Below are 14,402 nucleotides of genomic sequence, written 5' to 3' on the forward strand. Positions count from 1 at the left end.
GGAGCGCAGGAGGGGGCCCTTGGAGCGGGTCCATTGGAGGGCATAGGAGCCGAAGCGGGGCCATGCCACAGCTTCCGGGAGCTGTGTGGAGCGGGGCCATGCCATGGCTTCCAGAGCCGTGTGGTGCAGCCCCCAACCCTGCGTCCCGGCTGGAGTGCTGGAGCGGGGTAAGTCCCAGATCCTGCTCCCTAGCGGGAGTTCGCGGGTCAGCTTAAAAAGGTTTGCAGGCCGGATCTGGCCTGTAGTTTGCCCACCCCTGCTATAACACCATGTTCCTGGAAAACATTTCTCCCTACCAAAATCAAGTCAATTCCTTCTCTCCCATCCCCCTAATCCCCACTCCCATCTCATCTCTCTTAGCATTGTCCTTTTCACTTTCATATGCACCAGCACACAAAGTTTCAAGACTCCTTAGCAAGCCTATAACTCATCCAGTTGTATTCTCAATCTTTATTGCCAAAAGAAGCAGGAGAGGGGAAAGAAAATGGAAGCACCATGACCAGACAATGAGTATATTGGCCAGGAATTGGGTTTCTCCCTGGTACCTGGCTGAAAAACTCCTCTATTTTGTACTTCTCTTAAGACTAGAGAGTCAACTTCTAAGATACCTATTTGTTGCAAACAAAAAAGGGTACTATATAGTAGAAATCTCATTTGCTCTGAATAGCAGTTATGTTCAAACAGTAAACAACCAGCTGAAGAAATAAGATGCGGATATATCCTGCCTGTGTGATAGCTTGCTCGTTGCACTCTTCCATGCTTGCTTATGTGATGTATACCCTTGTAACAGTGATGGAACGGGGGGTGGGGATGAAAAAAATCTAATGTCTTTAAAAATCACTTTAATCTAACCTGAGATCACAAACACTAAAAAGCTGTAATCATAATTGTATGGTTATTGCATGATATCACTACAGGGCAGAGGTAAGGTTGTTTGGGTGCCTTAACTGTTTCTTTCTTTCTTTAAGATGTTGGGATTTCCTATGTGTAACCTTAACTCTAAATTCCCTAGGGTTGTATTGCTTGGTTTAAAGATAAAGAAATAAAAATTGGAGATGTTGTTAGTTAATACAAGTTAATGAAACATTTTCTGCCTAGTAATATGAACAGGTTATTGGCAACATGCTTCTTGAAAATTTATAAGGATTTTTTTATTGCCGTCTTCTAACGCTTGTTTAATGTGCATTCTTCTATAGTAATATGAGTGTCCTCTCAGACAACTACCATAAAAGAACAATCTATGGTAACTTAATCATGTCTTCTCCCTCCAGTTAGATCTCTGGCCTGGTTTGAATAATCTGAACTTTATAACCTTGTAGATAAGGTATTTTGTGTAGTAGACCCAGTTGTAGTCCTTGTAACCAATTCTTCCCCCACCTCCCTCTTTTTATGGGAGGAAGCAGAGAAATTCTACATTTGAACATTGGTTGGACAAACTGGCCAGCCACCTGTTAGCCAGACACACACTGTTGGTGCTTCTTGTGAGAAGCCAAGCATTCTCCCCCCTCCCCCCCCATTGGTTGCTAGGAAAGGAAATTGCTTCAGGTAAGTGGAGGGGAGCTGCTGTTACGCCTCACTGTTTATATTGGTCTTGGCTTGTAAGTGTCTGAAAAGTTTGGAGTTGCTTCTGCTGTTGGTTTGGGGTTCTCTCTTTCTTCTATTGGCATCAGTATCCTATTTGCGCGTGAAGCATCCTATTCTTTCTCTCTATTTAAATTTTTGATAGTTCCTCCTTTCTCTCCTACAGATCACTTTATACCTCTTCTGCTGTTCTTCATCAGCTAGCTGCATAACAAAACTGGAAGTTTTGTTACTGCCTGTTATCTTCAAGTGGCAGTGATAATAACAAGATCTTGTAAACTTGAGGGCTAGTACGCAGCAGAGAAAGTTTCTCACCCACAAATCGCAAGAGGATAAGTGCCTTTGTTTTCCGAACATATTGTTTGAGTTTGTCTTGTACTTCAGTGCTTTATAACAAACATATGGCCTCTCAGAGAACTCTTCTTTGTATTATAGGGGGTCTCACTCACATTTTATCTCTGATAGAATCACTGAGATTCAGTTTATGGTCCTATAAACTGCAACCTTAATTGCTCAGAGGCACCATATAAAACTGAGAGAGACTCCGAGGACACTATGTACTTAAAAGGATAGGAAAACTAAGCTATTGGCATGCTGTGGTTTCTGTCCAAGAAATATTTTCAGGTCCTACTTAAATAAGAATACCAAACACTTTGTTTCTGACTGTGCATCTAGATTTCTAGTCTCAAAATTAAGAACATGAAGTGGCCATCAAGAAAAGGAGGTATAGTGTGGCATCTCAAATTTTTTCAAGAAATTTGGAAAAACGTACATGTTTGGCTCCAGGAGATGCCTAAGCAGGTAGCTTTCTTCTCTGGACATATCGCGCAAGTTGTTCATGATACATGCATTATGATAAAATTACTGATTTTCAATATCTTATCAAAGTCTGTATTCCCTGAGATTAGCATGATTAAACTATAATTTAAGACCTTACTGCATGCTTACTGCATTTTCAGTATTCTATTAATTTTGCTCCATTCCTTAGGCCCTATATGTTGAATTGGGAACAGAATTACCTTTTTTCTTCAGTGTACCAAGTACTCTTTATGAAATCACTTGTATTTAAAACTTCCAGTGCAGAGATTCTGAGCACTATAATATGATGGTAGCACTTCGTTGTACAGCAAGACAATACATTGCTAATAAGTCTTAATTTTTTTAATGTGTTTTACAGGTTATCTGAGATGGTGAATTGAAGAACTAAGTTTTTTCCAAGATGAACAAAGTAAAAACAACATCAGAGAAAAGGTAAATGTAGCAGTATATAGACTTCTTGAAGTTCAACCTAGTTACTTTTCCATGTAACGGATCTTGAGAACTTTACATTTTAAGGAAGCATAATACATTTTTTAAAAAAAAGGGCAAAAAATACAAAACCAATTATGTGGGTCCATAGGGCTACAGTAGTAATCAAACAGTTACTGTAACCTCTTCATATAAAAATAGCTTTAATTAAATGAATTATTTTCTTTTAAATAGTAACTGATTTGGAATTATTTTCTCTCTTGTATTGATCAGCATAGTGAAATGGATAACAGATGCTATCACCTTCCTAAGTGCATTTTTGTCATATTTGAATTAGACTTACTATATGAATAAACACTTTCAAAATTGCATTTAATTTCTTTGAAAGAAGTAGTAATAAATTACCACAACACTAAATATTTTGGAAGAAATATTTTGTGCATGCAGTTATCCAAACTGCGCATGCAAAAATGGTCATTTGGACACCTGTTACCTGAAACGCAACCATAGTAATTAACCTTGCAAATACTGTATAGGAAAACTATTACCTGCCTGTATTTGAGCACATCTCTGGGATTCCATCTCCGAATTTGTCTTGAATAGCAATCCTTCAAAGCATTGCATAACTACAAATATGAACAGAAGCACCAACTTCAGTGGGGCCATACGCATGTATAGAGAGATGTGCTCAAGACTGTCTATATTCCGAACTAAGGGGGTGATTCCCCTGTTCATGTACATATGTTTGCGTCGCTCTCATCAAGCTAGCACAAGTATAAATATCAGTGTAGCTGCAGTAGCATGGGTAGTGGCTGTAGAGGCACAGCTTAGCTGTGCAAAGTACATACCTACTGATTTCCGGCAGGTTTGTACTCAGCACAGCTAAGCCATGTCTCTCCTGCCACTAGTTTTGGATCCAGGGCTACACTGCTATTTATACTTGTGCTAGCTCAATGAGAGATAGCAGGGGAATCGCACCCTTAGCTTGTAGTGTAGAGGTAGCTTAAGTGGTTGCAAAATCATAGCCTTGACTTTCTTTTGTTTATACCAAGTACCTACGAAGAAGCTTCTGGGCATATGGGGGTGGCAGCAGTGGAAGCAAGCATACAGGCAATTTGAGTATACGGTACTACAAAATGTCAACAGTATTAAACTTTTCTCCAAGCACTTCAAAAGCAAAACCCCTGCCCATTCACCCCATCCTTTTTGGCATAACCTCATCCCATCCATTTTGGCAAAACCTTTCTCAGATAGCAATTTCAGTCAGGCAGGTTTCATGCTCATGAATGGTTATTGCTGAAGGAATAAAGTGTAATTTTATAAATCACATACATGACACAAATTTACATGTTGTGTTACCAAAACATGAGCCAGAGACATTTCCTGCTCCAAAGATCTTGCAGTCTAATATAGAGGCAAGGGTGTCAAAGTCAAAATGCTGATTACTGATGCATATATATGGCTGATGGCTCAACTCTTGAAGTTTATATATAAGGAACAGATTATTTCATCATTATGAAACTATTTAGAGAATTTACAAAATGTCTTATGAATGGAAGAAGCTTAAGACATTTGTAACAGTTCAGTTTGGTATTCACTGCAATAGCAAAACCATCTAGCTAGTTTGCTCTCTTGGAAAACTTTCTACCCCTCCAGTGCAAATAAAATTTGCAGGGTATTTTACCTTTCAATGTATTTCTCTATAGTATTCCTTTCTAAATTAGAGTATGGATTTACATGTTGGACCCATATGCCACCATGTGGATTTATCTCAACCACAGGAGGGATTTCAAGTTCGTTATGAGGATCTCTTACCCCCATTTGGAGTAGTCTTGGCTCCTTCGTTGTCCACTGGAGCCACGGAACAGTTTGACATTTGAGATTAGTGCTTGTTGTGTTCCCCACCTGGGCAGCTAATGAAAGACCGATCTTTAGAAATGGTCAAGAGATCAATATGCATCCCAGCCAGGGAGCATTAGTTTTTGGAAAGTGAAGTCCTTTCTCAGCAATGGGTATTCCTGAACTTGAGTTCCCACTAATGATGGTACCAGGAAAAAGGTATCCTTAACTGGATTCAGCTCAGGCTATATTGGCCTTTTGCATGGAAGGATAATCGGAACTAAACAGATGTAGATGAAGATAGTCATTTTGTTATTTTTTAAACACAGTTAATTTTGTTCAGCCATATAACTCAAAACAGATATACCTCTAATAATGAGTAAACTATGCGAAATACATTGCATATCGTAGACAGTTGGTATTACTGAGCTGTGTGCCTGCTGTGGTCATTAGAGTGTTGTGAACCTTCAAATATCCGGTTAAAATAAATTCACAAGCATTTAATTGGAACTGTTTTGCATTGGGCTCTGAAATAATAAAATAATAATAAAACAGAACAAAATGCACAAACCCCAAAACTGGGCTTAGAGAAACCTCTTATGAGAAATCTTATAGTAAAATTTGAGTTTGCTGGCTCACTGGACGTGTGACAAGCAATCATATTGGGAATGGGTCATATGACTTGGCCTCTGTGACTTTTCCCAATAAGCATTTCTTGATCTCTAAATTCACTGAGTTGCATCCTCAGTGTATACAGATAGAGGAAGTAGAGCAAAATAGCTGACAAACTATGAAAAGTACCAATGACTTCCTCCCTCTGGCTGCACTTCATTCTTAGTGATAGAATTCCTGTAGGAAGTGTAGCCCTAAGCCATTCTAAGATGACATCTAATGGTTGCTATAGTAACTCCTCAGGATTCAATTCTCTTTCTGGTCAAGCTCTAGAATTAGGTCATTGAGTAGAAACTGAGCAAGGTGTAGGATGTATTTAGCTTGCAGCGTAGTAAAAGTCCTCTGCAGAAGGAGTAATGGATATGTGTGAACCCATCATTCCTGCAGAAATACAGTGAGGATGCTTAGACCTCTTGGGAAGCGGGCAGGACTTGACAAATCCACTTACCAATGGCAAGCAGAGACCTTTACCTGGTGAGTGGGAAGACCTACGACATAAACTTCTGCAGAATTCCATCTCTTTTGAAAAGAAAATTTGTTTATGGCTGTGATGATACCCTTCCAAATATGAACCAATGCTCAGTTCTCTGTTCTTGATTCTGCAGACAGCTCCAGTGCCTCCATAGCTGCTAGTTTTCCCAAGCTGTTGTCGAGTGAAATGGACAAGAGTGGGCAGTTACAGCTTCTCACAGGATTCTGAATGGCAGCAGTGAGGGTGACCAGTTGATCCATTTAATTTAACTGCAGCTTGGTGGGGTGTGGGAAGCTACAAGCTGAAGCACAGTCAGGCATTGGCACTATCCACCGGGGAAAAAAGGTGACCCAAAAATAGCAGCCCTGCCCTGCAACAGTCAGTAGCTAGGACACTCTGTCTTACTGCAGCTTGGAGGCTTTAGGGTGAGAGAGGGGAAAATGTGCCTCTGCTCCCTGTTAGTAATCAGAAGGATTCTTGGGTGAGAGAAAATAGGCTTCACATTTATCAGAGATTGACACAAATGTTTGGAGACCCCAGACATGGCCCAGGAGCAGCATCTTCTGCTTTCCCAGGAATTTTGACGTACTTGGTTTCTGAACAGTGCTTTCCCTATGGAGCTTTCTGATGGCAGTGTCCTCTGTCTTTCTTACCAGCTTCTCTTAATTTTTCTGGCCCTGGGTAAACCTAGGAGGACCAGATTGCCCGAGACAAAGTTAGTGCTAGGTGTGAATGTAGATAATTTCTCTTATGGCTATTTTAAGCAGCTGTGTGTGAATCATACATAAACTGTTGTTGACCTTTTTTCCTGTTTGGTGTATACCAGAGTTCTAGGATTTTGTGTATTGTCATACATTATTCTTGTGGAGTAGTCTAAATTGGTCTTCCCTTAATTAGTGCTGGGTGTATATAACTGGTTAAGATGGGTGTTCATGAAGTTAAACTATACCTTAAAAGTTATAAACTAAAGGAGAGTAGGTCATGATAAAACAAACAAACAAACAAAACCCTCTAATCCTTATTACTGATAGATTTGATACCCAAAGTAGATGTCTGTAGTGGCTAGGCCCTGGCAAATCTTAGTTTTGATTTTTTTTTTTCTCCTTTGACTCTTCTTGCTTTTCTCTCTACCAGAACTGTCAACATTCTAGGGTTGAAATATCAGACTCAAAATGAAGTATACAACAAAAATAGAATGAAAGCTTCAAATGTTTAATTACTTTAATATTTTTAGTTATCTAGAACTTCATTTTCAGAATTCAGCTTTTCTGTTATCTATTTAAAAATCTCAGCCATAATATATGCTCTATTAAAGTAGTCTAGGTGACTGAGTCATCTTCCATTGGTGGTGATGAACATTTGCATCTAAATTCACAAGCTGCTTTGAAAACTTTAATCCTACAAATGTTGTCTCATTTCCAAAGAGGTATATTTGAGTTGGACTTTATGTAACTTGTGATCAAGTACAACTGGAGGTATATTATGGTCATTCTTACTATGGGACCCAAACCCATAACAACAGTATGATTCATGGAGCTTTTTACCTTTGCATTTTATTGTCACATACCTACCCTGACAGCTGCACTTCCAGCACAGCTAATAGCATGAGGCCTATATGGTGCTAACACTCCTGTCACCCAGGTCTCTGATTTAAAATACCTGTATTCTATAATTGTCTGGCGTTTATGCTTAAAATATATTTTTAAAAAATGACCCAAGCAGGATTAAACTCTGTGGAATGCTTCCACTAGAGACTAGCCCTCGAACTCAGAGTGCCACCCTGCTAGATGGGTATGCACTCTCTTGACAGAGCTTCCTAAGTCTACAGTTGGGGTGAAGTATCAGGGGGTAGCCGTGTTAGTCTGTATCTACAAAAACAACAAGGAGTCTGGTGGCACCTTAAAGACTAACAGATTTATTTGGGCATAAGCTTTCGTGGGTAAAAACCTCACTTTGGGGTGAGTGGATTATGGCGGTGTGGAGGGGCAGCAGCATGAATGTGTAGAGTGGCTGTGACTAACTGCTGTATTGATTATCTTATGCCTAGCTTGGTTTGCATAAATGGACATCAGTGAGTTTAATTTAGTTTCTGGATTCAAAGAATAAGTATTAATATAGCAAATCCTATCTAAAATTTAAAGAAAAGTTTAGTTCCTGCTTTATTTGAAAAACTCAACTCAGCCTTAACTGTGGAGTCAGGTCCATCTCTACAATAATCCTCTTATTTTTACACTTTCTGATTCTAGGTTTATCGTTTTCAAGACAGTTTTATTCAGTTAATGTTCTGAAGATAGTTAAGCTCTTTAGAATGTTCCTGGTTGGTTGCTATAATGCCAATTTCCAGCACCCTTTTAAGTCTAGACAAATAAGCCTCTTCTAAACCTTATGGATGAAAATCTTGAAGTATTTCTGAAAGATACTATTTTGTAGTGAGAATGGCTTATCCTTTCTAAATCTCTAAACGCTTCCAGTAAGTGTTGAGTGATTATGCTACGTGTTGACTGGGTTTGTAAAGTGCAGCTGAATGGCTCTTGATATGAATAAGGCAAGCTTGCATAGAGAAGTATTTAGAGACCATATTGCTTCCTGGCTAAATGAGGCAAAAATCCTGTTTGTTGTAAAACACCTAATGCCTTTACTGGGAGCTGAGCAGGATTGGGAGTACGGTGAAGTGAATGAGATTTGCAAAGAGTAATTATGAAAAGTTTTGAGTAGGGATCTTGGCTGTATTACTCCCTCTCATGGGTATGAATACTATGGCGGATGGATTGATATTTGTTGGATGGTTCGGTTTACTGGGGAATGGATTGGAGAAAGGTCTTGTATTTGAGTGCTTTCATCTACTGGAACCTTGGGGGTGTCTTGTGTTGTGTTATAGACCCTTGCAACCTGCTTTTGGAGTCCTTGCTCACCTACCTAAGTGGCAGATACAGTCATTCAGTGCCACTGCGGGATAGCTGAGAGGGTTCGACAGCATTACAATAAATTTAGTATATAGAGGCCTGGGGTTGGCTGAAGGGGCTTGGATTTTCTGTTACTTGCTGAATTAGGCAGGGGATTGGACAAAATAAGACCACAAAAGAGCAAGGGTAATGTAGCTAATATTAATCACACTACTCTAGTTTGTAGTCTCTTCTTTGGTGTACTGAATATTGGTTTTGAGCAACTTAACTCTCTTAATAAGCTGTTATTAAAATAAAGTTAATGCTTTTCATGATAACGTGCACGTGGTATAAGACCTGTCAGGATGACTGCAGGACTGTTGTTACTCCAAATGTTTCCTTCTGGGTTCTCGGCTCAGCATGAGGAAAAACAGGATTGGGGAGGTGTTGTGGCTGTACTGGTCACATTTGTGTTTAAATGTAGGATATTTTCCATCCCAAAACTACATTCAAGTATGAGAGTGAGTCATGAGAGACCAAAATGGAAATTCTTTCTTGGTGAACAAGCTGCTACAATACACAGTAGTTTCTAGTCAGGCTGGTTGGATTCCTGTCCATTTTGGGTCTAAAATTGTTGAGGATGAGCATCCTTGAAGATTACCATTGAACATTGAGTCAGCAGTCAGCTATCATGACTTCCGTTATAATCATGGGATCGTCCTGGGTGATTTCAAGCTCAGTGCATACATATACCACTGAATCTCAGTTTTGGATGGGGATTAGAGGTAGAAGTCTGGAATGAGGGATGTGAAGATTATCTGTTATCATGGAGTATTATCACCTCCTGTTTTAGTAGCAGTGCTCACCTCTGCCCTGGATGACTAGAGAATTAATTAGATTATGTCTAGTCTTGGAAGGATTACATTTTTATTGATAAATGTTGGTAAATGTCCGTTAACTGTACACACAGAAACTGACAGAAATCCACTGGTGATCAAAATTTGCAGATAGACAAAGTAAGAAGAATGCTCTTGAGAATTTTAGTTTGATTTAAGGATTTTCACTTTGTGTTCTTCTTTTGACATGTGGTGTTTAGCAGTTATAAAGCTTTTAATTTTTTTAATCTGTCTTATTAAATAATTGCCTAACCTGCCCTTTGCAGCTTTGAAAATTTAAATATTTAAAAATAATGGATAAAACCCATAATTTTGCACAACTGTGAAAACTTAAATTGATAAAATTCAAAAATGGTTAAAAATAAACATCGATATTATTCATCAGTTTTTTTTTAAAATCGATTTCTGACCACCCTAATGATCTCGTTGCACATACAAGGAAGCAAAACTGGAACAGCTGAGAGGGGAAAGGGAGATTGTCAGATTAAAACTTTTTTTTATACACTTTTAACTCAAACAGTTGAGAAGATGCATATATTTAGTAATGGGATTTAATGATATAAACTTTAGATTACGGAGGACATCTTCAAGCAGTTTATATCAGTTTTAAGAATAGGCCATGTTATTGGGCATAAACATGTGGCAATCTTCCTTTTACTTTGGTTTTGGTTGTGAAGTTATAGTTTAGATGCCAGTGTAAAGAAATTAAGTGTGGCTAGAATAAGTTTCCTTTGCTGCTGTTGCATCAAATTGTTTCCACAGTTATAAAACACTTGCTGTCAGCCATTTTTTTTTCTTGTTTTAACATTTACATCCAAGGGTAAATTCATCCTATGGCAAACTTAATAATAAGAGCAAAACCATTCTAAACTATTGCTCAAGCAATAATAATCCATCAACTTCTTTATAAACAACATTGTCACTATTTATAAAACTAGTGTCATTCTTTAGTTTTATTGTGAATAGCCAGAACTCACTGTACATCAATTAAAATAAGTTGTCATTTACTATTGCTGAACTGTAATGGAATGCTTTGCTGTGCCAGTTGTTCCTTAGAAACCATACTTGTACACAGCAATAATGTTAATCATGGAAATTTTTTAAACATATTTTCAAATGGTGGGGTGAATGTAAAAATGAAGAATGAATAAAATCTGATTAGTAGTAGTTTGTTTTAACTTTGTCAATGACATCTCAAGTATCTTACATTCTACAAAGATGAAGGTGATTTGATTTATGTTGTAGGCGATTTGAACTAACCTTAAGGCGTTTAATTAAAGAATATAATTAAATACGGTAGTGGGGGAGATAATATAAATATCTGGATAAAAGTGCTCCTTATGAAATGTATCTCCTCTTAAAACACCATCACTTTTATGTAAATGACTAAGACATCAAGCCAAGCTGTACTTGTGTACCTCAAAATGAGACAAAACTGTGACAGAATAAGTCATTCCCATCAATGTCAATTTAAAACATTCTGATTCTCTACAGTTCTTCACTTTTATGAACATTATAAAATAAAGACCCTCCCATCTAATAGTGATAGTTTATTAAGTTTTGTGCTGTATTTCTTCCAAAAAATATTTGCAAAACTTAAGAAACCAAACTGGTTGCATATATTCTCTAAAGATAAGCGAATAAGTAATAAAGAATGGGATTGTCTCAAAATGGTTTGCAGAGAGTATGAGGTAAAACTTAATACGGCTGTATTTTTTCACTGTTAGAGATTTATCAGAAAATGTTGAAAGTGAATGTTTGCTGTGAGAAAACAGTTGATATCAGTGAAAAAGTGATATTAAAACTTTCAGCCAGTTTTTTTTTTCTTGCTGCATGTGTGCAGAGTAAAGCCTAACACATGGATATGATTGACTACTCAGTCTTGTTAGGTAGGATAGCAGGAGCCAGGAAGGGATGGGAGACTCTAGATATGACCTCCTCTTGGGCTCTCTACAGCCTCTGCTTGAGACCTGAAACATTGCTATGGGGGTGTGGGAAAGAAAAGATAAGAACCCACTAGAAAGGTGACCTGTATCTCCCAAAGAAAACAGCATTATTTTCTCAGGATAGGGTTGTCTTCCATTTCTTCTAAGCTTTTTGTCTAAACTCTCCTTTCCTCTCCCTGGTGTGGTCATTTTCAGAACAGGCTTATTGTTCAAGCTGTCTGAGGAGGAATAAAAGTTTGGAAGAGCGGAAAAACGCTCAAGAACTGAAAAGTGATCCGCTCTTGTTTTTCTCCATAAACAGTAGTCTTTTTTGGGAGGGTGGGCTCTGGTTCTGTTATATTCTTGAGTACTTTATTTCTCCACATCTGGATGATTACACACCCTAAAGGCTAGCCAGACTTTGGGGCTTTTGTAGGCATTTTTGTAGACCAGTCTGGCAGACTTCAAAGCCAGGGCTACTGTATAGGCAATAAAATGTCAAAGTAGTTGAAAATGGATTCTGATAGGTGGATTCCCCCTCCTGTGGTAAAAATTCATGAGAGATGGCCAAGGAGGAAGTAACTTCTGCAAAGTCCCCATCCTCCCCTTCTAGTGGTGTTCTCTGGATGTTTTATTGGGGTGTAGGGTGAAAATTGTCCCCCTCACTTGTGGAATGAATCCTTGGGGGAGGCCCATAATGGCTTTAGAGCCTAAGTGGTTTTCCCCGTCAGACCCTTCCCCATGTTCCTTGAGAGCATGGCTCCACCAGAGATGTGCTGCCCGGGACTTCCCTGGTCATGGTGGCACTGGAGACACCCCTTGACAAGAGGGATCTTAACTGTAGAGGGGGTTCCATGGAAGATGTGATACAGCCCCAGTTTTATATAGTTATAGCTATTTTCCAATCAAGACTAAATGTTGTGGTGTTATAGGTATGAATTTGAAGAAATAAGTTGCTAATAACAGTAAATTTGTAATAGTACAAATTAGTTAGTTTTAATTAATTAGTCAGTCATGAATTTCCCATATGATTTCCTTGGGTAACCTCAGTAGTTGGGGTGATCCCTTATGTCCTTGGAAAATAATGGGAGTTTTGCCACTGAATTCAAGGGAAGCAGATTTAGTCCCTTTTAAGAATGTAGCAAAGACAACGCTGCCCTCCTCTGTACAGCTGTCTTAATGAGTGTGTCATTGATAGCAGGGAAGAAAAGCTAATTTTGAGAAGTAACTAAATAGAGCAAAACATTCTGTTTTAACTATAAAACTGTACAAACCTACTGATCTAAACCTAGTTCACTGAAGAACTAACTTTGACTTTAAAAAAATGTAACTAATTGGGTTTTGCCATGTGAGGCGAAACAAAATATTTTTGTCATATGTTGAATACGGATTGAAACATCAATATAAATGTTTCTTCTAGTCTTACTAACAATTCTCGGATTGTGGGTCTGCTGGCACAGCTGGAGAAGATTAATTCAGAATCTTTGTTGGTAGAAGCAGACACTGCCAGATATGTTACCTCAAAGATCCTTCATCTGGCTCAGAGTCAAGGTAAATATTTTATTTTACTTAATGTTTTAAAAATTGTCCCTTCTTATCTTTCTACACCTCATCCCAAAACACACTTGTATACAGCATATTTGACTGCCACATTTCAGCACTGAAGTTCTGTTGGTGTTTTCTCACCTTGTCCTTCAAAAGAATTTCTATATTCCTGTTTTATGTGAACAAACAGTGAGAAGTTGTATTTATTACTTGTCTCTATGTACTTGCATGTGGAACACAAGATTCTTCTATTAGGATAAGGTTCTCCTATCTGAGTTCTTCATAATCTGACAGTTTGCCTTATTGTACGGTATTTTTGGTCTCCTAAGAGTACTACCACGAGTAATTCTATCAAAATAAATGACAGTACTTTTGGATTAAGGTACTATTCTACATGAACAAGGATGGCAGAGTCAAGGCCCTTTCTGAGCTGTCTATCACTTCTGTCATAGCTTGTCCTTACTACTGTATTTAGGCATTCACATTAAAAAAATAAAGAGAAGCAAGCACTTGTATTGTTGCTTAAGAACATGCTATATAGAAATGATTGATTTTTTTTTTGGTAATTTACCTAAAAGGGGGAAAAATAACAAAAAGACACAAGTATTTTTTCTGCATCTCTTGGCTGAAGAATGTAACCTTGAAGGTCTTTGGGTAAAAGATTCTTTCTGGTACCCTAAAAACACATCCAGTAACACTCTGGAATAACAAAGGAGGAACCTCATTAATATATAAAGCAGCTAACTGATCAACAGAACTTCCCAGTACAGCCAAATCCATTGGAACAGCCTGGCAGACAGAAAGGGAATGGCAAATATCCCAAAGAATGATGTTGAGGTGGCTTTATTTCTCACATGCCCTACAATGGAGGCATCTTAGTTCTTTTCTTTCCTTCCTTCCTTTTGAATTCAGATTCCCCTTCCTCAAGTGCTGTATGATCTCAGTTTATTTTGCTTCTGTCTGAGAGCAGAGTCATTGGTGTCCACAGCAAAGATCTTTCAGTGTGTGTGTGGATTTCCTCTCAAACCTGTGACCTTTTCAGAAGAATTGAATTTTTAGTAACTGGAACTTGTTGTCCTTCCTTTTTAAGGAAGTCTGAGGAACATGTGCTAAATCTGAGTTCCTGTTGTCTCCTTTAGATTGCATATATCAATGCATCATTATTCCAACCTGCCATTTTACCATTCCTTCCCCAGTTCCTCAGTACTGTAGGCGAGCAGTCTAGCTAGTGTTTGGTGGCTTACCTAAGAACATAAGAGTGGCCATACTAGGTCAGACCAATGGTTCATCTATTCTGTCTTATGACTGTGACCAGTGCCAACTATTTCCAAAGGAATGAACA

The 14,402-nt window shown here is 38.4% G+C and overlaps 1 protein-coding gene across 1 annotated transcript in view; it reads left to right on the forward strand.

The window, feature by feature from the left end:
* The first annotated feature begins 2,322 nt into the window (after window positions 1–2,322).
* AGTPBP1 (ATP/GTP binding carboxypeptidase 1) overlaps window positions 2,323–14,402 on the forward strand; it is a 105,865-nt gene continuing 93,785 nt past the window's right edge. Inside the window, exons 1-3 of the mRNA XM_065406008.1 lie at window positions 2,323–2,382; window positions 2,759–2,832; window positions 12,936–13,066. Of these exons, the coding sequence (XP_065262080.1) occupies window positions 2,801–2,832; window positions 12,936–13,066 (163 nt within the window). The 5' untranslated portion in view covers window positions 2,323–2,382; window positions 2,759–2,800. The remainder of the gene's footprint in view (window positions 2,383–2,758; window positions 2,833–12,935; window positions 13,067–14,402) is intronic.

Source organism: Emys orbicularis, chromosome 6 (genome assembly GCF_028017835.1).
Source record: "Emys orbicularis isolate rEmyOrb1 chromosome 6, rEmyOrb1.hap1, whole genome shotgun sequence".
NCBI classification, from domain to species: domain Eukaryota; kingdom Metazoa; phylum Chordata; order Testudines; family Emydidae; genus Emys; species Emys orbicularis.